The 24,945-nt window shown below is 44.0% G+C and overlaps 2 protein-coding genes across 3 annotated transcripts in view; both read left to right on the top strand.

Annotated features, from left to right (window-relative positions):
* LOC129842270 (alpha-actinin-2-like) overlaps positions 1-2,793 on the top strand; it is a 105,315-nt gene extending 102,522 nt beyond the window's left edge. Inside the window, exon 21 of the mRNA XM_055910750.1 lies at positions 406-2,793. Within this exon, the coding sequence (XP_055766725.1) occupies positions 406-564 (159 nt within the window). The 3' untranslated portion in view covers positions 565-2,793. The remainder of the gene's footprint in view (positions 1-405) is intronic.
* A 415-nt stretch (positions 2,794-3,208) lies between these two features.
* LOC129842273 (methionine synthase-like) lies at positions 3,209-24,742 on the top strand. Of its 2 annotated transcripts, XM_055910752.1 has the most exons (14): positions 3,209-3,371; positions 4,780-5,193; positions 6,104-6,193; positions 8,810-8,879; positions 9,008-9,100; positions 10,308-10,414; positions 14,654-14,713; positions 15,658-15,752; positions 18,035-18,135; positions 19,059-19,120; positions 20,948-21,015; positions 22,519-22,598; positions 24,126-24,238; positions 24,530-24,742. In XM_055910752.1, exons 2-14 carry the CDS (start codon positions 5,035-5,037, stop codon positions 24,725-24,727), a joined length of 1,296 nt encoding a protein of 431 aa, XP_055766727.1. In that variant the 5' UTR covers positions 3,209-3,371; positions 4,780-5,034; the 3' UTR covers positions 24,728-24,742. The 2 variants fall into 2 exon arrangements, with proteins under 2 accessions (XP_055766727.1, XP_055766728.1); XM_055910753.1 differs by lacking the exons at positions 3,209-3,371; positions 4,780-5,193 and adding an exon at positions 5,302-5,596.
* Positions 24,743-24,945: the final 203 nt, after the last annotated feature.

Raw genomic sequence — 24,945 nt, 5'->3', positions numbered from 1 at the left:
AAGTGATGGTTCTCTGTGTCTCTCTCACTCGCTTTCTCTCTGTCTCTCTCACTCGCTTCCTCTCTGTCTGTCTCTTTCACCCACTTTCTCTCTGTCTCTCTCACTTGCTTCCTCTCTGTCTGTCTCTTTCACCCGCTTTCTCTCTGTCTCTCTCACTTGCTTCCTCTTTCACGCCTTGCTTTATCTGTCTCGCACATGCTTACTCTCTCTCTCTCTCTCTCTCTCTCTCTCTCTCTCTCTCTCTCTCTCTCTCTCTCTCTCTCTCTCTCTCTCTCTCTCTCTCTCTCTCTCACTCTCTCGAGCACTTTCTCTCTCTCTCTAGCCAAGTCATGTTAAAGTTTATTTTACAATGTCATCTCAAATGTGTGTCCCTAATGTCCCTCTGTGTTGTTATCTTTTCCACAGCCCTTCATCCTGCTGGAGGAGCTGCGTAGAGAGCTGCCCCCAGAGCAGGCAGAGTACTGCATCGCCAGGATGCCCCTCTACAATGGGCCTGATGGGGTCCCAGGGGCTCTGGACTACACTGTCTTCTCCACTGCCCTCTACGGAGAGAGCGACCTCTAGCTTCACACTCCAGAAATGCACCCTGACCTCGTATCAGTCTCGCCCCATTTTTGTTCCACACATTTACATCTAAATTGATTTTGACCGGTACTAAAGGGTAGTTATGTTTGAGAAATACAAAAAGCATTTTAAAGCCGTTTCATGAGTGTATGATTTCTGAAGAGTAGGGAGAAATATTTATTTCAAGGGACTGAGCAGGATTCATTCACTAGATTTAAAAAAAATGATGACTCAGTAAATGTGAAATTACATGTGATTCACATAAAAGTAACTTACACATAAAAAGTAACTTACACATATAAAGAACCTACACATAAAAGTAATTTACACATCAAATGTAACTTACACATAAAAAGTAACTTACACATAAGAAAAACTTACACAAAAAGTTACACATAAAAAGTAACTTGCACATAAAAGTAACTTACACATGAAAAGTAACTTACACATAAGAAGCGCTACTAAGTTATTTGCTAGAGAGGTTGGAGACCTAAAGATACGAAGTGATGAGAAGCTTGTATTGTATCAGTGTTTGCACTCTTCTATATTATTACATAAAAAACAGGGGAAGCTTTTGCCTCATCTGTTCAGTGCCTAAAATGAATGAAAAAGGAGTAATGTATCAATATGCTAGTATGCTAGTCTGGTCCCAGATCTGATCTCTCTAGCCTGGTCCCAGATTTGATCTCACCTAGCCTGGTTCCAGATCTGATCTCACAGCCTGGTCACAGATCTGATCTCACTAGCCTGGTCCTAGATCTGATCTCAGTAGTCTGGTCCCAGATCTGATCTCTCTAGCCTGGTCCCAGATCTGATCTCACTAGCCTGGTCCCAGATCTGATCTCGCCAGCATGGTCCCAGATCTGATCTCACTAGCCTGGCCCCAGATCTGTTCTCACTAGCCTGGTCCCAGATCTGATCTCACTAGCCTTCCAGATCTGTTCTCACTAGCCTGGTCCCAGATCTGATCTCTCTAGCCTGGTCCAAGATCTGATCTCACTAGCCTGGTCCCAGATCTGTTCTCACTAGCCTGGTCCCAGATCTGATCTCTCTAGCCTGGTCCAAGATCTGATCTCACTAGCCTGGTCCCAGATCTGATCTCGCCAGCCTGGTCCCAGATCTGATCTCGCCAGCCTGACCCCAAGATCTGATCTCACTAGCCTGGTCCAAGATCTGATCTCACTAGCCTGGTCCCAGATCTGATCTCACTAGCCTGGTCCCAGATCTGATCAAGCCAGCCTGGCCCCCAGATCTGTTTGTGCTCTAATCCACCCAGGCTACATTATAATCCACCAAGGCTACATTATATTCCACTCAGGCTACATTATAATCCACCCAGGCTACATTATAATCCACCCAGGCTACATTATAATTCACCCAGGCTACATTATAATCCACCCAGGCTACATTATAATCCATCCAGGCTACATTATAATTCACCCAGGCTACATTATAATCCACCCAGGCTACATTATAATCCATCCAGGCTACATTATAATCCATCCAGGCTACATTATAATCCATCCAGGCTACATTATAATCCATCCAGGTTACATTATAATCCATCCAGGTTACATTATAATCCACCCAGGCTACATTTACATTTAAGTCATTTAGCAGACGCTCTTCTCCAGAGCGACTTACAAATTGGAAAGTTCATACATATTCATCCTGGTCCCCCCGTGGGGAATGAACCCACAACCCTGGCGTTGCAAGCGCCATGCTCTACCAACTGAGCCACACGGGACCCACCCAGGCTACATTATAATCCACCCAGGCTACATTATAATCCACCCAGGCTACATTATAATCCACCCAGGCTACATTATAATCCACCCAGGCTACATTATAATCCACCCAGGCTACCAGTATGTCAGAACTGCAGTGCTGTTTATTGTCAAAACGAGTGAAAACTTGTGTTTCATGATTGGAGTCAAGTGAAGTTTCCCCTAAAGGCTCATGTTGAGTCAGTCTAGCATTTCTCCCATTAATGTTTAGGGTTAAGCTTGGGGGAGGAGAAGCTGATCCTAGGTCTGTACCGAGGGGAAACTTTCACCCCCAGAGACTCATGATTGGACAGTAACTAGGCTGTGTTTGATGCCAGAAACAAAATAATGTAACTGTAAAATAACAAACTGTTTGTCTGGGTAAAACTACAATCGTAGTCTCCTCAAAAACGCTGGTGTGGAATCTGAAGGTATGAAGAGTTACTAGTGTAAGGCAAACGAGCAGAAAATAAACTCAGTGATTAAAACGTTTTGGTAGTTTTTCTTCTGTTTTGCTGAACGTTCTGAATTACGGCACAATACAGGCAGATAGACTTTCTGATTATTTTAGGACGTGTTTTTTTCCCCTCAGATTTTTACTTTCTAGGCTATGTTGAGACTTTGTCAAGTTATGTAAGAAAATAACATCAACGGGAAGTATATACATTTTCAGACATGATTTTAAACGCCTTATTAAATAAAAGGCTTTGGAATCTGTGTCAAACCAACTTTCCCTTTCAGAGAGCTGACACCTTGAACATGTAATCAGTTAGGTACATTTTCATGCCACATTTCGTAGTAATTCTTCTCCGAGACGGACCTGAATGTTGCCCAATCAAACCTGCGCCTGCGCGGTTCCGCAGCTCCTCCACGCCAGACCGAGGAAAGTGATTTATGGACATTGAGTTGTCAAGCAGCCGCCGGCAGGGTCAGTGTGGGTTGCTCGTCAGGCACTTTTTGTTCCTTTGCAGTTATAACAACCAACAGAAGAAGAATTACAAGCCATGGCTCCTACAATATATGAGAGTTCAACAAGAAAAGGTAAACTGTTGCAACTTCCTGGTTTAGTATTTAACGTTAGCTAGATATGAGCTGGCTGCCTAGCAGCTGTCAATGACTGGCTAGGTAGTTGAAGTTGGTTAGCTAGCTAGCTGTATATCCACGTGAATTTATAGTCGACATTTTTCCATCCAGTTACCCTAAATGACAAACGTTTTTATTTATTTATTCATAGATATAGATAGGTAGCTACATAGCGAGCTAGTCAACATGTGCTAGCTGCATGTTCCACTGCCTGGCAGAGTAACGTTAGCAAAACACGGTCAAACAGATAGATAGTTAGCAGGGAACATTCCGTTCTAATTTATAAGTTTGGGTCAGAATGTCAGGACACGAAACGTTTCTAAACCTGACGGAAACGAAACGGGAGGGACCGACCTTAATTTGTCCAATAGAAACTCTGGTGTTATTTGCAAAACTCGAGTTCCTGAATTTGTAAAAATTTAAACTCTCGTTTTAGTTTCAAAACGTGTAACTACTGTTTCCATTGGACAGATTCACGTAAGTCCTATCCCCGTTTCGTTTGTTTCCATTTAAGAAACGTTTTACAACTGAAACCGCGTAATGAATACACCCCAGCTGGCCTGGCACGTGTAAACCACTTCCATGTAAACAAGCGAGTTAAATAACATTTTAGCTCGGGAATTGACAACTGGTGAGCCTTTTGTAGGCCCGCAGATCAATCCCCCTCCACAGAAATATTATATATATATATATACAGTACCAGTCAAAAGTTTGGACACACCTACTCATTCCAGCGTTTTTCTTAGTTTTTTAAAACTATTTTCTACATTGTAGAAAAGTAGTGAAGACATCAACTATGGAATAACACATATCAAATCATGTAGTAACCAAAAAAAGTGATGTAACAAATCAAAATATATTTGATATTCTTCAAAATAGCCACCATTTGCCTTAAATGACAGCTTGGCATTCTCTCAACCAGTTTATATAACCATATTAACAAGTAATATACTAACTGCAGAGCTTCACTAGAGGCTGAGCTCAGGGAGCTGTTAGGGAAGAGGAGTGGCCCTAGCAGACCTTCCCTAGAGGCTGAGCTCAGGGAGCTGTTAGAGAAGAGGAGTGGCCCTAGCAGACCTTCACTAGAGGCTGAGCTCAGGGAGTTGTTAGAGAAGAGGAGTGGCCCTAGCAGACCTTCCCTAGAGGCTGAGCTCAGGGAGCTGTTAGGGAAGAGGAGTGGCCCTAGCAGACCTTCCCTAGAGGCTGAGCTCAGGGAGCTGTTAGGGAAGAGGAGTGGCCCTAGCAGACCTTCCCTAGAGGCTGAGCTCAGGGAGTTGTTAGAGAAGATGACCATGATACTAGATGAAGGGATGGGAACATATTAAACATGTCATAACCATATTAACATGTTAACTGCATACCTCAGGTAGTGGCCCTAGCAGACCTTCCCTAGAGGCTGAGCTCAGGGAGCTGTTAGGGAAGAGGAGTGGCCCTAGCAGACCTTCCCTAGAGGCTGAGCTCAGGGAGTTGTTAGAGAAGATGACCATGATACTAGATGAAGGGATGGGAACATATTAAACATGTCATAACCATATTAACATGTTAACTGCATACCTCAGGTAGTGGCCCTAGCAGACCTTCCCTAGAGGCTGAGCTCAGGGAGCTGTTAGGGAAGAGGATCATGATACTAGATGGAGGGATGGGCACCATGATCCAGGAGAGGCGATTGGAGGAGGAACACTTCAGGGGGGAGGAGTTTAAAGACCACACCCACAGCCTGAAGGGCAACAACGACCTGCTGAGCATCACCCAGAGTGATGTCATCTACAATATACACAAGGTACGGTGATGTCATCTACAATATACACAAGGTACGGTGATGTCATCTACAATATACACAAGGTACGGTGATGTCATCTACAATATACACAAGGTACGGTGATGTCATCTACAATATACACAAGGTACGGTGATGTCATCTACAATATACACAAGGTACGGTGATGTCACCTACAATATACACAAGGTACGGTGATGTCATCTACAATATACACAAGGTACGGTGATGTCATCTACAATATACACAAGGTACGGTGATGTCATCTACAATATACTCAAAGTACGGTGATGTCACCTACAACACGCACAAGGTACGGTGATGTCATCTACAACACGCACAAGGTACGGTGATGTCATCTACAATATACACAAGGTACGGTGATGTCATCTACAATATACACAAGGTACAGTGATGTCACCTACAACACCCACAAGGTACGGTGATGTCACCTACAACACGCACAAGGTACGGTGATGTCACCTACAACACGCACAAGGTACGGTGATGTCACCTACAACACGCACAAGGTACGGTGATGTCACCTACAACACGCACAAGGTACGGTGATGTCACCTACAACACGCACAAGGTACGGTGATGTCACCTACAACACGCACAAGGTACGGTGATGTCACCTACAACACGCACAAGGTACGGTCAGTGGAGTTAAAGAGTGGTTCACGTTATCCAGGACGGCAACACACCTGAGATGTAAAAGTTAGGCTGTCATCAAAGCACCTGTCTGTTACGCCCTAGTAATAATTAACGTGCACCTAGAATTGTTGATCTGTTATTGAGACGTATTCCCGGTCTTTTTGTGGGAGACGGACGGATGAGATGACCCTTTTTGTTTGGTGAAACCCCGCTGCGTAAATAAGCATCGACGTTCCTCTCTTGTGTTTGTTCCTAGGAATACCTGCTGGCCGGGGCAGACATCATCGAGACCAACACGTTCAGTAGCACCTGTATCGCCCAAGCCGACTACGGGCTGGAACATTTGGTAAGAGAACGGGTCAGTGGGTGGTCCTGTAGAATAACACTCAGATTACCAATCAGAAGCTGTTATCGCAACATCAGATTACCAATCAGAAGCTGTTATCGCAACATCAGATTACCAATCAGAAGCTGTTATCGCAACATCAGATTACCAATCAGAAGCTGTTATCGCAACATCAGATTACCAATCAGAAGCTGTTATCGCAACATCAGATTACCAATCAGAAGCTGTTATCGCAACATCAGATTACCAATCAGAAGCTGTTATCGCAACATCAGATTACCAATCAGAAGCTGTTATCGCAACATCAGATTACCAATCAGAAGCTGTTATCGCAACATCAGATTACCAATCAGAAGCTGTTATCGCAACATCAGATTACCAATCAGAAGCTGTTATCGCAACATCAGATTACCAATCAGAAGCTGTTATCGCAACATCAGATTACCAATCAGAAGCTGTTATCGCAACATCAGATTACCAATCAGAAGCTGTTATCGCAACATCAGATTACCAATCAGAAGCTGTTATCGCAACATCAGATTACCAATCAGAAGCTGTTATCGCAACATCAGATTACCAATCAGAAGCTGTTATCGCAACATCAGGTTACCAATCAGAAGGTGTTATCGCAACATCAGATTACCAATCAGAAGCTGTTATCGCAACATCAGATTACCAATCAGAAGCTGTTATCGCAACATCAGATTACCAATCAGAAGCTGTTATCGCAACATCAGATTACCAATCAGAAGCTGTTATCGCAACATCAGATTACCAATCAGAAGCTGTTATCGCAACATCAGATTACCAATCAGAAGCTGTTATCGCAACATCAGATTACCAATCAGAAGCTGTTATCGCAACATCAGATTACCAATCAGAAGCTGTTATCGCAACATCAGGTTACCAATCAGAAGGTGTTATCGCAACATCAGATTACCAATCAGAAGCTGTTATCACTACATCAGATTACCAATCAGAAGATGTAGTCAGTCAGGGATAGGTTCCTGATAATGGAATTCATATGTTTAAAGTAATGACTAAAGAATTCCACCCTGAAACCATATAATTGTATGAAATTGATTAGAATCATAAAACTCTAATCTGATGATGTGTGTAGTTTTAGTCAGAATTAGAACAAGGACCTGTTGTTCCTTTTTTAGTAGGTAAGCAGGGTGCAAGTGTGAAACAAATGATAAGAGGAGCTATCGACAGACGAGTTGTACTACTGTGTTCCTGTTAAAGGAATTTAATTCCTATATGTTTATCAACCAATTCAATTAAAACACTCTGCCCATACATAAGAATTTGTAAGATACTTATCAGCATTAAATGGACAGAAACCAGTCTTATAATCAATCAATCAATCAATCAATAGCGTTTATTCTCGAGAGTACTGATCATAGTACAATTTACATCAGGTTATATAATAAAGATGATGTCATAGGTTTTAATGTCCATCCTCCTCTCGGATACAATGGCAGTACAGTTAGTGTTCTTATTTTGTCTGCCACCTGTTAGACAATCTGCAACCAGCCCAAGGTCTCACCCCTCCCTGGGTAGACACATAATTCTAGCCTGTCTGTCTGCCACCTGTTAGACAATCTGCAACCAGCCCAAGGTCTCTCCCCTCCCTGGGTAGACACATCATTCCAGCCTGTCTGAAGATAACTCCATTCTTTCTAACAAGGAACACATTACAATTCAGCATTATGATTATAATAAGATTCATTCATACAGTAACATAGTAGTCTTCTGTTTAGGTATAATTCTAAGTCAAATGTATACATATTTTAGTCATTTATTCATAAAAATCCCATAACAGTTCCTTACAGGACATTCTGTCCCCACCCGTGGAGGGGAGAAACTGTTAGGTTGGCAGAAGATTATGAAACATGTTGCAGATTAAAGAAACAATGTATCTGTGTAGTGGAAAAACACTGACTGTCTAAGCAAGGCGTAGCTTAAGATTTGAACTTGTTTGTGTGTGTTATAAAGACTGTGTTTGCATTTTTGATTTCAGAACGTTCTCGTGAATAAACTTTACAGACCTTTTGCATAAACTGAGTCTTTGCCTAATTATTATTATTAAACCCAGGGTCTTACAAACCTCGGGCGATTGGTCAAAGCTTAAATAATTGTTAGTTATTATCATTGGGATTGAAAATTCTCGTGACAGCTTGGTCCTTCGAGCCGGATCTCAATATCTTTTTCTGTCGTTCCACGGAGACACCGAAACCGTGCACGGGCGGATGAAATATCCGTAGATTAAAGACCTGGCCCCTTTCTGAGGGTTCTTTTACAGGCCGGTGGCGAACTGGTGCACGACAGAAACGGCGACGAGATCCGACCTACATTTAAAATTCTCGTCAACTGTTCCTAAAGGTGACTTGACACAATAAATGTCTCACTCACTCACTCAGGTTGTTTTAACATTTAACATTTAAGTCATTTAGCAGACGCTCTTATCCAGAGCGACTTACAAATTGGAAAGTTCATACATATTCATCCTGGTCCCCCCGTGGGGAATGAACCCACAACCCTGGCGTTGCAAGCGCCATGCTCTACCAACTGAGCCACACGGGACCACGTTTTGACTCCCTGATGTTTTCCCAGGCTTATCGTATGAACAAAGTGTCAGCAGAGATCGCCAGGAAAGCAGCAGATGACGTCACCAACCAGACAGGTCAGCCGATAAAGATTAAAGTATTTTCATGGGAGGAAAAAACCCTATGTGACATTGACAATATTGTGTAACTATTTTATGTGTATTTATCTGTTTGTAACTCACACATCTTTTGTTTTTATGACCAGGTTGTAAGAGATACGTGGCGGGCGCCATGGGCCCCACCAATAAAACCCTGTCTGTGTCTCCCTCGGTGGAAAGACCAGACTTCAGGAACGTCAGTAAGAGAACAGCTTGTTGTTTTAGCACTCACTTCTTCTTCCTTCTCTTTCTACTGATGCCACTGCAAAGTGGCAGTTTGGCAGGTGTTTTCAGAGTCCTACAGTGGTGAAATGTCACTACAGACCTGCACTATATAGCTGTCTTAACTGTTATCCTATCAGGGTCTATAAGGCCTCTCAGACCTGCACTATGTAGCTGTTACCCTCTCAGATCTACACTATGTAACTGTTACCCTCTCAGACCTGCACTATGTAACTGTTACTCTATCAGGGTCTATAAGGCCTCTCAGATCTACACTATGTAACTGTTACCCTCTCAGATCTACACTATGTAACTGTTACTCTATCAGGGTCTATAAGGCCTCTCAGACCTACACTATATAGTTGTCTTAACTGTTATCCTATCAGGGTCTATAAGGCCTCTCAGATCTACACTATGTAACTGTTATCCTATCAGGGTCTATAAGGCCCCTCAGACCTACACTAGGTAGCTGTTACCCCATCAGGGTCTATAAGGCTTCTCAGATCTACACTATGTAACTGTTATCCTATCAGGGTCTATAAGGCCTCTCAGATCTACACTATGTAACTGTTATCCTATCAGGATCTATAAGGCCTCTCAGATCTACACTATATATCTGTTACTCTATCAGGGTCTATAAGGCCTCTCAGATCTACACTATGTAACTGTTTTCCTATCAGGGTCTATAAGGCCTCTCAGATCTACACTATGTAACTGTTTTCCTATCAGGGTCTATAAGGCCTCTCAGATCTACACTATATATCTGTTACTCTATCAGGGTCTATAAGGCCTCTCAGATCTACACTATGTAACTGTTATCCTATCAGGGTCTATAAGGCCTCTCAGATCTACACTATGTATCTGTTTTCCTATCAGGGTCTATAAGGCCTCTCAGATCTACACTATATATCTGTTACTCTATCAGGGTCTATAAGGCCTCTCAGATCTACACTATGTAACTGTTTTCCTATCAGGGTCTATAAGGCCTCTCAGATCTACACTATATATCTGTTACTCTATCAGGGTCTATAAGGCCTCTCAGATCTACAATATGTAACTGTTACCCCATCAGGGTCTATAAGGCCTCTCAGATGACTCTTGATAAACCATTGGGAACCTCCAGAGTTGGCTGTACTATCTCTGATGGTGCTACCGTGCTGAGTGGTCGTGTGTCTTCCCCCTCAGCCTTTGATGAGCTGGCTGAGGCCTACACTGAGCAGGTCCGGGGTCTGTTGGATGGAGGAGCGGATATTATCATGGTGGAGACCATCTTTGACACGGCCAACGCCAAGGTACACCTTCTTCACTCGCTGTCTTCATCACTGACTGTCATCATCACTGGCTATCTTCATCACTGACTGTCATCTAGTTTCTCTTCACTCGCTGTCAGCATCACTGACTGTCATCTAGTTTCTCTTCTTCACTCGCTGTCATCATCACTGACTGTCTTCATCACTGACTGTCTTCATCACTGACTGTCATCTAGTTTCTCTTCACTCGCTGTCTTCATCACTGACTATCTTCATCACTGACTGTCATCATCACTGACTGTCATCTAGTTTCTCTTCTTCACTCGCTGTCTTCATCACTGACTGTCATCTAGTTTCTCTTCACTCGCTGTCTTCATCACTGACTGTCATCTAGTTTCTCTTCATCACTGACTGTCTTCATCACTGACTGTCTTCATGACTGACTGTCTTCATGACTGACTGTCATCTAGTTTCTCTTCATCACTGACTGTCATCATCAGTGACTGTCTTCATCACTGACTGTCATCATCACTGACTGTCTTCATCACTGACTGTCATCTAGTTTCTCTTCATCACTGACGGTCTTCATCACTGACGGTCATCATCACTGACTGTCTTCATCACTGACTGTCTTCATCACTGACTGTCATCTAGTTTCTCTTCATCACTGACTGTCATCATCACTGACTGTCTTCATCATTGACTGTCATCATCACTGACTGTCTTCATCACTGACTGTCTTCATCACTGACTGTCATCTAGTTTCTCTTCATCACTGATGGTCTTCATCACTGACTGTCTTCATCACTGACTGTCTTCATCACTGGCTGTCTTCATCACTGGCTGTCTTCATCACTGACTGTCTTCATCACTGACTGTCTTCATCACTGACTGTCTTCATCACTGACTGTCTTCATCACTGACTGTCATCTAGTTTCTCTTCTTCACTCGCTGTCATCATCACTGACTGTCATCTAGTTTCTCTTCTTCACTCGCTGTCTTCATCACTGACTGTCATCTAGTTTCTCTTCACTCGCTGTCTTCATCACTGACTGTCATCTAGTTTCTCTTCATCACTGACTGTCTTCATCACTGACTGTCTTCATGACTGACTGTCTTCATGACTGACTGTCATCTAGTTTCTCTTCATCACTGACTGTCATCATCAGTGACTGTCTTCATCACTGACTGTCATCATCACTGACTGTCTTCATCACTGACTGTCATCTAGTTTCTCTTCATCACTGACGGTCTTCATCACTGACGGTCATCATCACTGACTGTCTTCATCACTGACTGTCTTCATCACTGACTGTCATCTAGTTTCTCTTCATCACTGACTGTCATCATCACTGACTGTCTTCATCATTGACTGTCATCATCACTGACTGTCTTCATCACTGACTGTCTTCATCACTGACTGTCATCTAGTTTCTCTTCATCACTGATGGTCTTCATCACTGACTGTCTTCATCACTGACTGTCTTCATCACTGGCTGTCTTCATCACTGGCTGTCTTCATCACTGACTGTCTTCATCACTGACTGTCTTCATCACTGACTGTCTTCATCACTGACTGTCTTCATCACTGACTGTCATCTAGTTTCTCTTCTTCACTGACTGTCATCATCACTTGCTGCCTTCATCACTGACTGTCTTCATCACTGACTGTCATCTAGTTTCTCTTCATCACTGACTGTCTTCATCACTGACTGTCTTCATGACTGACTGTCTTCATGACTGACTGTCATCTAGTTTCTCTTCATCACTGACTGTCATCATCAGTGACTGTCTTCATCACTGACTGTCATCATCACTGACTGTCTTCATCACTGACTGTCATCTAGTTTCTCTTCATCACTGACGGTCTTCATCACTGACGTTCATCATCACTGACTGTCTTCATCACTGACTGTCTTCATCACTGACTGTCATCTAGTTTCTCTTCATCACTGACTGTCATCATCACTGACTGTCTTCATCATTGACTGTCATCATCACTGACTGTCTTCATCACTGACTGTCTTCATCACTGACTGTCATCTAGTTTCTCTTCATCACTGATGGTCTTCATCACTGACTGTCTTCATCACTGACTGTCTTCATCACTGGCTGTCTTCATCACTGGCTGTCTTCATCACTGACTGTCTTCATCACTGACTGTCTTCATCACTGACTGTCTTCATCACTGACTGTCTTCATCACTGACTGTCATCTAGTTTCTCTTCTTCACTCGCTGTCATCATCACTGACTGTCATCTAGTTTCTCTTCTTCACTCGCTGTCTTCATCACTGACTGTCATCTAGTTTCTCTTCACTCGCTGTCTTCATCACTGACTGTCATCTAGTTTCTCTTCATCACTGACTGTCTTCATCACTGACTGTCTTCATGACTGACTGTCTTCATGACTGACTGTCATCTAGTTTCTCTTCATCACTGACTGTCATCATCAGTGACTGTCTTCATCACTGACTGTCATCATCACTGACTGTCTTCATCACTGACTGTCATCTAGTTTCTCTTCATCACTGACGGTCTTCATCACTGACGGTCATCATCACTGACTGTCTTCATCACTGACTGTCTTCATCACTGACTGTCATCTAGTTTCTCTTCATCACTGACTGTCATCATCACTGACTGTCTTCATCATTGACTGTCATCATCACTGACTGTCTTCATCACTGACTGTCTTCATCACTGACTGTCATCTAGTTTCTCTTCATCACTGATGGTCTTCATCACTGACTGTCTTCATCACTGACTGTCTTCATCACTGGCTGTCTTCATCACTGGCTGTCTTCATCACTGACTGTCTTCATCACTGACTGTCTTCATCACTGACTGTCTTCATCACTGACTGTCTTCATCACTGACTGTCTTCATCACTGACTGTCTTCATCACTGACTGTCATCTAGTTTCTCTTCTTCACTGACTGTCATCATCACTTGCTGCCTTCATCACTGACTGTCTTCATCACTGACTGTCATCTAGTTTCTCTTCACTCGCTGTCTTCATCACTGACTATCTTCATCACTGACTGTCATCATCACTGACTGTCATCTAGTTTCTCTTCTTCACTCGCTGTCTTCATCACTGACTGTCATCTAGTTTCTCTTCACTCGCTGTCTTCATCACTGACTGTCATCTAGTTTCTCTTCATCACTGACTGTCTTCATCACTGACTGTCTTCATGACTGACTGTCTTCATGACTGACTGTCATCTAGTTTCTCTTCATCACTGACTGTCATCATCAGTGACTGTCTTCATCACTGACTGTCATCATCACTGACTGTCTTCATCACTGACTGTCATCTAGTTTCTCTTCATCACTGACGGTCTTCATCACTGACGGTCATCATCACTGACTGTCTTCATCACTGACTGTCTTCATCACTGACTGTCATCTAGTTTCTCTTCATCACTGACTGTCATCATCACTGACTGTCTTCATCATTGACTGTCATCATCACTGACTGTCTTCATCACTGACTGTCTTCATCACTGACTGTCTTCATCACTGACTGTCATCTAGTTTCTCTTCATCACTGATGGTCTTCATCACTGACTGTCTTCATCACTGACTGTCTTCATCACTGGCTGTCTTCATCACTGGCTGTCTTCATCACTGACTGTCTTCATCACTGACTGTCTTCATCACTGACTGTCTTCATCACTGACTGTCTTCATCACTGACTGTCATCTAGTTTCTCTTCTTCACTGACTGTCATCATCACTTGCTGCCTTCATCACTGACTGTCTTCATCACTGGCTGTCTTCATCACTGGCTGTCTTCATCACTGACTGTCTTCATCACTGACTGTCATTTAGTTTCTCTTCATCACTGACTGTCTTCATCACTGACTGTCTTCATCACTGATTGTCTTCATCACTGACTGTCTTCATCACTGACTGTCTTCATCACTGACTGTCTTCATCACTGACTGTCTTCATCACTGACTGTCATCTAGTTTCTCTTCTTCACTGACTGTCATCATCACTTGCTGCCTTCATCACTGACTGTCTTCATCACTGGCTGTCTTCATCACTGGCTGTCTTCATCACTGACTGTCTTCATCACTGACTGTCATCTAGTTTCTCTTCATCACTGACTGTCATCTAGTTTCTCTTCATCACTGATTGTCTTCACTCGCTGTCTTCATCACTGACTGTCATCTAGTTTCTATCAATATGATTCTAGTTTTACATGCGATTCCATACAATTGATCATAATCAATGTATCGATTTTTATTTTTTATTTTTTATCTTGTCATATAGGCAGCACTGTTTGCTATCGACAAACTGTTTGAAGAGAGCTACGAACCAAGACCTATATTTGTAAGTATGAATTCTGCCTTTTGTCACTATCTTGACAGTATATTTCGTAGTTAAATTAACCAATAAATGTTCAATCTCTCAGTAGAGAGGAGTTTATGTTCCTGTAGTGTGCAGAGCTACTAGATTTGATTGGTTGGTTGGTTGATTGATTGGTTGGTTGATTGATTGATTGGTTGATTGATTGGTTGGTTGGTTGATTGATTGATTGATTGATTGGTTGATTGTGCCGTGCTGCCAGATCTCAGGGACCGTATTGGTCAGGAGTAGGGCTGTGACCGTATTACAGCCACACCGGCTGTCATGGCAGCAGTCACATTCCCTGTGACTGTTGGGTCACTGTGATCCCAATCCAAAACTGTGCAAATGAATGGCGCTGTTGTGTAGCCTACCAACCGGAGCCATGGAGAGAGGGGCACAGTGAGCTGGAGCAGGCACAGATGGAGATTTACATCATGCAGTCATTATCTTTTAGATTTCGAAGGCATTCCCAGGTTTATGATGATGTAAATCTCCATCTGTGCCTGCTCCAGCTCACTGTGTCCCTCTCACCATGGCTATATTAAATGCATTTAATCAACTTTTTTTCCCCCCAAAGGTACGCATCAACAGCTTGTTAGTGTGGAAGCCCAGAGACGATAAACATGTTTGTTAATTAACGGTCAATTACCGCGAGACAGGCATTCATTTGCATGACAATTACCAGCTGACAAAATTGGATGACCGCCACAGTCCTAGACAGGAGTGGTCGTACTCTCTCAGGACAGATTGATTGTGTTTCTAGATATCAGACACCATCGTGGACAGGAGTGGTCGAACTCTCTCAGGACAGATTGATTGTGTTTCTAGATATCAGGAGTGGTCGAACTCTCTCAGGACAGATTGATTGTGTTTCTAGATATCAGGAGTGGTCGAACTCTCTCAGGACAGATTGATTGTGTTTCTAGATCTCAGGCACCATCGTGGACAGGAGTGGTCGAACTCTCTCGGGACAGACAGGAGAGGCCTTCGTCATCAGTGTGTCCCATGCCAAACCCCTCTGGTGAGTCACTACATTCGGCTTCCGGACTTCAATATTACCTTGTTGTTGTCGTCGACTTCCACATGTTTTCTCAAGTTTTCTTCAAACTTCAGATCTGCTGGAGAGATTAATGGAATCTACAACATCTGTGTCTTATTCTGACCTCATCAGACTGCGCCTCAGTAGGCTGATATACAGTGTGTTATTCTGACCTCATCAGACTGCGCCTCAGTAGGCTGATATACAGTGTGTTACTGTGTGTTATTCTGACCTCATCAGACTGGGCCTCAGTAGGCTGATATACAGTGTGTTATTCTGACCTCATCAGACTGCGCCTCAGTAGGCTGATATACAGTGTGTTATTCTGACCTCATCAGACTGGGCCTCAGTAGGCTGATATACAGTGTGTTACAGTGTCTTATTCTGACCTCATCAGACTGGGCCTCAGTAGGCTGATATACAGTGTGTTCCTCTCTTCCAGTATTGGTCTTAACTGGGCCTCAGTAGGCTGATATACAGTGTGTTCCTCTCTTCCAGTATTGGTCTTAACTGGGCCTCAGTAGGCTGATATACAGTGTGTTCCTCTCTTCCAGTATTGGTCTTAACTGGGCCTCAGTAGGCTGATATACAGTGTGTTCCTCTCTTCCAGTATTGGTCTTAACTGGGCCTCAGTAGGCTGATATACAGTGTGTTCCTCTCTTCCAGTATTGGTCTTAACTGTGCCTCAGTAGGCTGATATACAGTGTGTTCCTCTCTTCCAGTATTGGTCTTAACTGTGCCTCAGTAGGCTGATATACAGTGTGTTATTCTGACCTCATCAGACTGGGCCTCAGTAGGCTGATATACAGTGTGTTATTCTGACCTCATCAGACTGTGCCTCAGTAGGCTGATATACAGTGTGTTATTCTGACCTCATCAGACTGGGCCTCAGTAGGCTGATATACAGTGTGTTCCTCTCTTCCAGTATTGGTCTTAACTGTGCCTCAGTAGGCTGATATACAGTGTGTTTCCTCTCTTCCAGTATTGGTCTTAACTGGGCCTCAGTAGGCTGATATACAGTGTGTTCCTCTCTTCCAGTATTGGTCTTAACTGGGCCTCAGTAGGCTGATATACAGTGTGTTCCTCTCTTCCAGTATTGGTCTTAACTGGGCCTCAGTAGGCTGATATACAGTGTGTTCCTCTCTTCCAGTATTGGTCTTAACTGGGCCTCAGTAGGCTGATATACAGTGTGTTCCTCTCTTCCAGTATTGGTCTTAACTGGGCCTCAGTAGGCTGATATACAGTGTGTTCCTCTCTTCCAGTATTGGTCTTAACTGGGCCTCAGTAGGCTGATATACAGTGTGTTCCTCTCTTCCAGTATTGGTCTTAACTGGGCCTCAGTAGGCTGATATACAGTGTGTTCCTCTCTTCCAGTATTGGTCTTAACTGGGCCTCAGTAGGCTGATATACAGTGTGTTCCTCTCTTCCAGTATTGGTCTTAACTGGGCCTCAGTAGGCTGATATACAGTGTGTTCCTCTCTTCCAGTATTGGTCTTAACTGGGCCTCAGTAGGCTGATATACAGTGTGTTCCTCTCTTCCAGTATTGGTCTTAACTGGGCCTCAGTAGGCTGATATACAGTGTGTTCCTCTCTTCCAGTATTGGTCTTAACTGGGCCTCAGTAGGCTGATATACAGTGTGTTCCTCTCTTCCAGTATTGGTCTTAACTGGGCCTCAGTAGGCTGATATACAGTGTGTTCCTCTCTTCCAGTATTGGTCTTAACTGGGCCTCAGTAGGCTGATATACAGTGTGTTATTCTGACCTCATCAGACTGCGCCTCAGTAGGCTGATATACAGTGTGTTCCTCTCTTCCAGTATTGGTCTTAACTGGGCCTCAGTAGGCTGATATACAGTGTGTTCCTCTCTTCCAGTATTGGTCTTAACTGGGCCTCAGTAGGCTGATATACAATGTGTTCCTCTCTTCCAGTATTGGTCTTAACTGGGCCTCAGTAGGCTGATATACAGTGTGTTCCTCTCTTCCAGTATTGGTCTTAACTGGGCCTCAGTAGGCTGATATACAGTGTGTTCCTCTCTTCCAGTATTGGTCTTAACTGGGCCTCAGTAGGCTGATATACAGTGTGTTTCCTCTCTTCCAGTATTGGTCTTAACTGGGCCTCAGTAGGCTGATATACAGTGTGTTCCTCTCTTCCAGTATTGGTCTTAACTGGGCCTCAGTAGGCTGATATACAGTGTGTTCCTCTCTTCCAGTATTGGTCTTAACTGGGCCTCAGTAGGCTGATATACAGTGTGTTCCTCTCTTCCAGTATTGGTCTTAACTGCGCCTTAGGAGCCACTGAGATGAGGCCTTTTATTCAAGCTATTGGGAAATGCACCACCGCTCACGTCTTATGCTACCCCAATGCAGGTAACCAGCACCCCGGCAACTTAGCATCTAGCTAGCTCACGTCTTATGCTACCCCAATGCAGGTAACCAGCACCCCGGCAACTTAGCATCTAGCTAGCTCACGTCTTATGCTACCCCAATGCAGGTAACCAGCACCCCGGCAACTTAGCATCTAGCTAGCTCACGTCTTATGCTACCCCAATGCAGGTAACCAGCACCCCGGCAACTTAGCATCTAGCTAGCTCACGTCTTATGCTACCCCAATGCAGGTAACCAGCACCCCGGCAACTTAGCATCTAGCTAGCTCACGTCTTATGCTACCCCAATGCAGGTAACCAGCACCCCGGCAACTTAGCATCTAGCTAGCTCACGTCTTATGCTACCCCAATGCAGGTAACCAGCACCCCGGCAACTTAGCATCTAGCTAGCTCACGTCTTATGCTACCCCAATGCAGGTAACCAGCACCCCGGCAACTTAGCATCTAGCTAGCTCACGTCTTATGCTACCCCAATGCAGGTAACCAGCACCCCGGCAACTTAGCATCTAGCTAGCTCACGTCTTATGCTACCCCAATGCAGGTAACCAGCACCCCGGCAACTTAGCATCTAGCTAGCTCACGTCTTATGCTACCCCAATGCAGGTAACCAGCACCCCGGCAACTTAGCATCTAGCTAGCTCACGTCTTATGCTACCCCAATGCTGGTAACCAGCACCCCGGCAACTTAGCATCTAGCTAGCTCACGTCTTATGCTACCCCAATGCAGGTAACCAGCACCCCGGCAACTTAGCATCTAGCTAGCTCACGTCTTATGCTACCCCAATGCAGGTAACCAGCACCCATCCATCCCAACTCACCCGGCAACTTAGCATCTAGCTAGCTCACCTTCTTTGTTTTGTGTTCACAACCACGATTTGCTATTTTCACACACTCTGCTTGTTCCAGGTCTCCCCAATACGTTCGGTGGATACGATGAGACCCCGGAGTTGACAGCCTCACATTTAAAGGTAAACTTATTGATTTATAGCTGGTCTACCCAATGAATGATCTATCGATTTGATTCAGCCAAATTAATAAATATCATACCCCTCCAAAATGCTAACCTCCCCTGTTATTGTAATGGTGAGAGGTTAGCATGTTTTAGGGGTATGATATAAAATGCTAACCTCCCCTGTTATTGTAATGGTGAGAGGTTAGCATGTTTTAGGGGTATGATATAAAATGCTAACCTCCCCTGTTATTGTAATGGTGAGAGGTTAGCATGTCTTGGGGTTATGATATAAAATGCTAACCTCCCCTGTTATTGTAATGGTGAGAGGTTAGCATGTTTTAGGGGTATGATATAAAATGCTAACCTCCCCTGTTATTGTAATTGTGAGCGGTTAGCATGTTTTAGGGGTATGATATAAAATGCTAACCTCCCCTGTTATTGTAATGGTGAGAGGTTAGCATGTCTTGGGGTTATGATATAAAATGCTAACCTCCCCTGTTATTGTAATGGTGAGAGGTTAGCATGTTTTAGGGGTATGATATAAAATGCTAACTTCCCCTGTTATTGTAATGGTGAGAGGTTAGCATGTTTTAGGGGTATGATATAAAATGCCAACCTCCCCTGTTATTGTAATGGTGAGAGGTTAGCATGTTTTAGGGGTATGATATAAAATGCTAACCTCCCCTGTTATTGTAATGGTGAGAGGTTAGCATGTCTTGGGGTTATGATATAAAATGCTAACCTCCCCTGTTATTGTAATGGTGAGAGGTTAGCATGTTTTAGGGGTATGATATAAAATGCTAACCTCCCCTGTTATTGTAATGGTGAGAGGTTAGCATGTTTTAGGGGTATGATATAAAATGCTAACCTCCCCTGTTATTGTAATTGTGAGAGGTTAGCATGTCTTGGGGGTATGATATAAAATGCTAACCTCCCCTGTTATTGTAATGGTGAGAGGTTAGCATGTCTTGGGGTTATGATATAAAATGCTAACCTCCCCTGTTATTGTAATGGTGAGAGGTTAGCATGTTTTAGGGGTATGATATAAAATGCTAACCTCCCCTGTTATTGTAATTGTGAGAGGTTAGCATGTCTTGGGGGTATGATATAAAATGCTAACCTCCCCTGTTATTGTAATGGTGAGCGGTTAGCATGTTTTAGGGTATGATATAAAATGCTAACCTCCCCTGTTATTGTAATTGTGAGAGGTTAGCATGTCTTGGGGGTATGATATAAAATGCTAACCTCCCCTGTTATTGTAATGGTGAGCGGTTAGCATGTTTTAGGGTATGATATAAAATGCTAACCTCCCCTGTTATTGTAATGGTGAGAGGTTAGCATGTTTTAGGGGTATGATGTGTGTCTGTAACTTTCTCACTCATTATTATCCATAATCATGGTATCGTCCACATTAAAGTTGAAGTGTTACGAAACGTATTCTATTCTCATTTACAATAGAAGTGACTCCAAAATGACACTATACATGATTTACCATTCGTTTCTATTGGGGCAACCAAATAATCTGAAACACAACCAAAACAAACAGCCAATACATCCAACACGTTTATAGAGTCACAAGCTTGATGTCATCATTGTGTGCCAGGTATATGGGACAAAACACTAAACGTTTGACTACTTTAATACATGTCTAAGTGAATGTGTCCCAATACTTTTGGTCCCCAAAAATGGGGGGGTTATGTACAAAAAGGGCTGTAATTTCTAAACGGTTCACCTGATATGGATGAAAACACCCTCAAATTAAAGCTGACAGTCTGCACTTTGACCTCATAATCATTGTATCATTACAGCGTGTATACACACTGACTGTCTCTTATTTGTGTAGGACTTTGCTACAGATGGTCTGGTGAATCTGGTTGGTGGATGCTGCGGAACGACTCCTGCACACATCAGGTTGTCTGCTCTGTCCTCTGTCCTCTGTCCTCTGACCTCTGACCTCTGTCCTCTGACCTCTGTCCTCTGTCCTCTGTCCTCTGTCCTCTGACCTCTGTCCTCTGTCCTCTGACCTCTGTCCTCTGACCTCTGTCCTCTGACCTCTGACACTACTGTCCTCTGTCCTCTGTCCTCTGACCTCTGTCCTCTCTCCTCTGACCTCTGTCCTCTCTCCTCTCTCCTCTCTCCTCTGTCCTCTGTCCTCTGTCCTCTCTCCTCTGTCCTCTGTCCTCTGTCCTCTGACACTGCTGTATTGTCTATAGATATAGGATTGATGTATTGTCTATAGATATAGGACTGATGTATTGTCTATAGATATAGGACTGGCGTATTGTCTATAGATATAGGACTGACGTATTGTCTATAGATGTAGGACTGATGTATTGTCTATAGATATAGGACTGATGTATTGTCTATAGATATAGGACTGATGTATTGTCTATAGATATAGGACTGATGTATTGTCTATAGATATAGGACTGATGTATTGTCTATAGATATAGGATTGACGTATTGTCTATAGATATAGGACTGACGTATTGTCTATAGATATAGGACTGACGTATTGTCTATAGATATAGGACTGATGTATTATCTATAGATATAGGACTGATGTATTGTCTATAGATATAGGACTGATGTATTGTCTATAGATATAGGACTGACGTATTGTCTATAGATATAGGACTGACGTATTGTCTATAGATATAGGACTGACGTATTGTCTATAGATATAGGACTGACGTATTGTCTATAGATATAGGACTGACGTATTGTCTATAGATATAGGACTGACGTATTGTCGATAGATATAGGACTGACGTATTGTCGATAGATATAGGACTGACGTATTGTCTATAGATATAGGACTGACGTATTGTCTATAGATATAGGACTGACGTATTGTCTATACTACTGTCTATAGATATAGGACTGATGTATTGTCTATAGATATAGGACTGATGTATTGTCTATAGACGTAGGACTGATGTAGGACTGACGTATTGTCTATAGATATAGGACTGACGTATTGTCTATAGATATAGGACTGACGTATTGTCTATAGATATAGGACTGACGTATTGTCTATAGATATAGGACTGACGTATTGTCTATAGATATAGGACTGATGTATTGTCTATAGCCGTAGGACTGATGTAGGACTGACGTATTGTCTATAGATGTAGGACTGACGTATTGTCTATAGATATAGGACTGATGTATTGTCTATAGATATAGGACTGATGTATTGTCTATAGCCGTAGGACTGATGTAGGACTGACGTATTGTCTATAGATATAGGACTGATGTATTGTCTATAGCCGTAGGACTGATGTAGGACTGACGTATTGTCTATAGATATAGGACTGATGTATTGTCTATAGATGTAGGACTGACGTATTGTCTTTAGATATAGGAGTGATAGATAATGAAACTAATATACATCTCTCTATGTGTGTGCAGGGCCATTGCTGAGAAAGTGAAGCACTGCCAGCCCAGAGTGCCCCCTACTGCCGTCTTCCAGGACTACATGCTACTCGCAGGTAGAACAACAGTAATTTAGACTGAGGTCTGTGTCCTTCCTGTCGTGGCCGTTCCAGAGCTGGTATTTATTACTGAGCTCTGTGTCCTTCCTGTCATGGCCGTTCCAGGGCTGGTATTTATTACTGAGCTCTGTCTCCTTCCTGTCATGGCCGTTCCAGGGCTGGTATTTATTACTGAGCTCTGTGTCCTTCCTGTCGTGGCCGTTCCAGAGCTGGTATTTATTACTGAGCTCTGTCTCCTTCCTGTCGTGGCCGTTCCAGGGCTGGTATTTATTACTGAGCTCTGTCTCCTTCCTGTCGTGGCCGTTCCAGGGCTGGTATTTATTACTGAGCTCTGTGTCCTTCCTGTCGTGGCCGTTCCAGGGCTGGTATTTATTACTGAGCTCTGTGTCCTTCCTGTCGTGGCCGTTCCAGGGCTGGTATTTATTACTGAGCTCTGTGTCCTTCCTGTCGTGGCCGTTCCAGGGCTGGTATTTATTACTGAGCTCTGTGTCCTTCCTGTCATGGCCGTTCCAGGGCTGGTATTTATTACTGAGCTCTGTGTCCTTCCTGTCGTGGCCGTTCCAGGGCTGGTATTTATTACTGAGCTCTGTGTCCTTCCTGTCATGGCCGTTCCAGGGCTGGTATTTATTACTGAGCTCTGTGTCCTTCCTGTCATGGCCGTTCCAGGGCTGGTATTTATTATAAAGCCTTGCAGAGTAGACGTGCTGGTCTAGGATCAGTTCTGCATTTTTTTTTTAGATAATACTGAATATAATGGAGTAGACCGGGAGGACCTGATCCTAGACCTGTTCTGAGATGTACCCTTCTCAGTCACGGTAGCACTGATGAATAGTAGCAGCAGACCACTGACCAGCTTTTTTATTTGACCTTTTATTTGACCTTTTATTTAACTAGGCAATTCAGTTAGGAAACAAATGTTTATTTTCAATGACAGTGGGTTACGGTGGGCAGAACGACAGATTTATACCTCGTCAGCTCAAGGGGATTCCATCTTGCAACCTTTCGGGTTACTAGGACAACTCTCTAACCATTAGGCTACCTGCAGTACCCCCTCTAACCACAGCTTGATCATATATTTTTTGTGTCACAGGTCTGGAGCCGTTCCGGATCGGTCCGTACACTGCCCCCCCCCCCCCCCCTCTAACCACTAGGCTCCCTGCCCCCCCCCCCCTCTAACCACTAGGCTCCCTGCCCCCCCCCCCCCCCCCCCCCCACAGGTCTGGAGCCGTTCCGGATCGGTCCGTACACTGCCCCCCCCCCCCTCTAACCACTAGGCTCCCTGCCCCCCCCCCCTCTAACCACTAGGCTCCCTGCCCCCCCCCCCCCCCCCCACAGGTCTGGAGCCGTTCCGGATCGGTCCGTACACTGCCCCCCCCCCCCTCTAACCACTAGGCTCCCCCCCCCCCCCCACAGGTCTGGAGCCGTTCCGGATCGGTCCGTACACTGCCCCCCCCCCCCCCTCTAACCACTAGGCTCCCTGCAGTACCCCCTCTAACCACAGATCATATATGTTGTGTGTCACAGGTCTGGAGCCGTTCCGGATTGGTCCGTACACTAACTTCGTCAACATCGGCGAGCGTTGCAACGTGGCTGGATCGAGGAAGTTCGCCAAGTTGATCATGTCGGGAAACTACGAGGTGAACCGTCTCCCGTTATCCTCCTCGTGATGCCACCTGAATTTAAAAACCCCAGTCGAATACAGATTGCATGATCATTGTAGCGAGCAATATCTTCTCTTCTGTACCCATGTCTCGTGTACCCGGGCCATGTTCAGTAGGGCACACCGTATCAAAACGTTTTGAAACTAAAACTAAATGATGACTTATTCGACAAGTTCAGGTAGTTCCTCCCTGTTTCAGTCTATCTTCTTGTGTTTGGTGCATATTAAACACAACCCTGTGACTCAACGTGTCCCTGTCTGTCTCCAGGAGGCGTTGAGCATAGCCAAGACCCAGGTGGAGATGGGAGCCCAGGTGTTGGACATCAACATGGATGAAGGGATGCTGGAGGGTCCTGCCGCCATGGCCCGGTTCTGCTGTCTCATAGCCTCCGAGCCTGACATCGCCAGGGTAGGAATCCACTGGACATTTCAAAAAGATAGATACCTGCGCACTCTCACGTTTTAATCATGTTTTCTAAACCATTTCCTGTGATACTGTACCAGAGAGGTAATGTTACTGAGCTACAGGAAGCAGAACCACATCGTTGAAGTGCTGGGAGATACAGGGGAAACAGGACCACTCTAAGAACAGAGTTCATCTATAGAATAAGTCCTTTAGACCCTTTACTAAAGCTGAAGTTCACTTACCCAGCTCTCCTAGCTGTCCTCTGAATCCTCCTCTCT

The sequence above is a fragment of the Salvelinus fontinalis genome, unplaced genomic scaffold, assembly GCF_029448725.1.
Source record: "Salvelinus fontinalis isolate EN_2023a unplaced genomic scaffold, ASM2944872v1 scaffold_0028, whole genome shotgun sequence".
In the NCBI taxonomy this organism is placed as follows: Eukaryota; Metazoa; Chordata; class Actinopteri; order Salmoniformes; family Salmonidae; genus Salvelinus; species Salvelinus fontinalis.
This window is presented reverse-complemented; position numbering and strand designations above follow the sequence as displayed.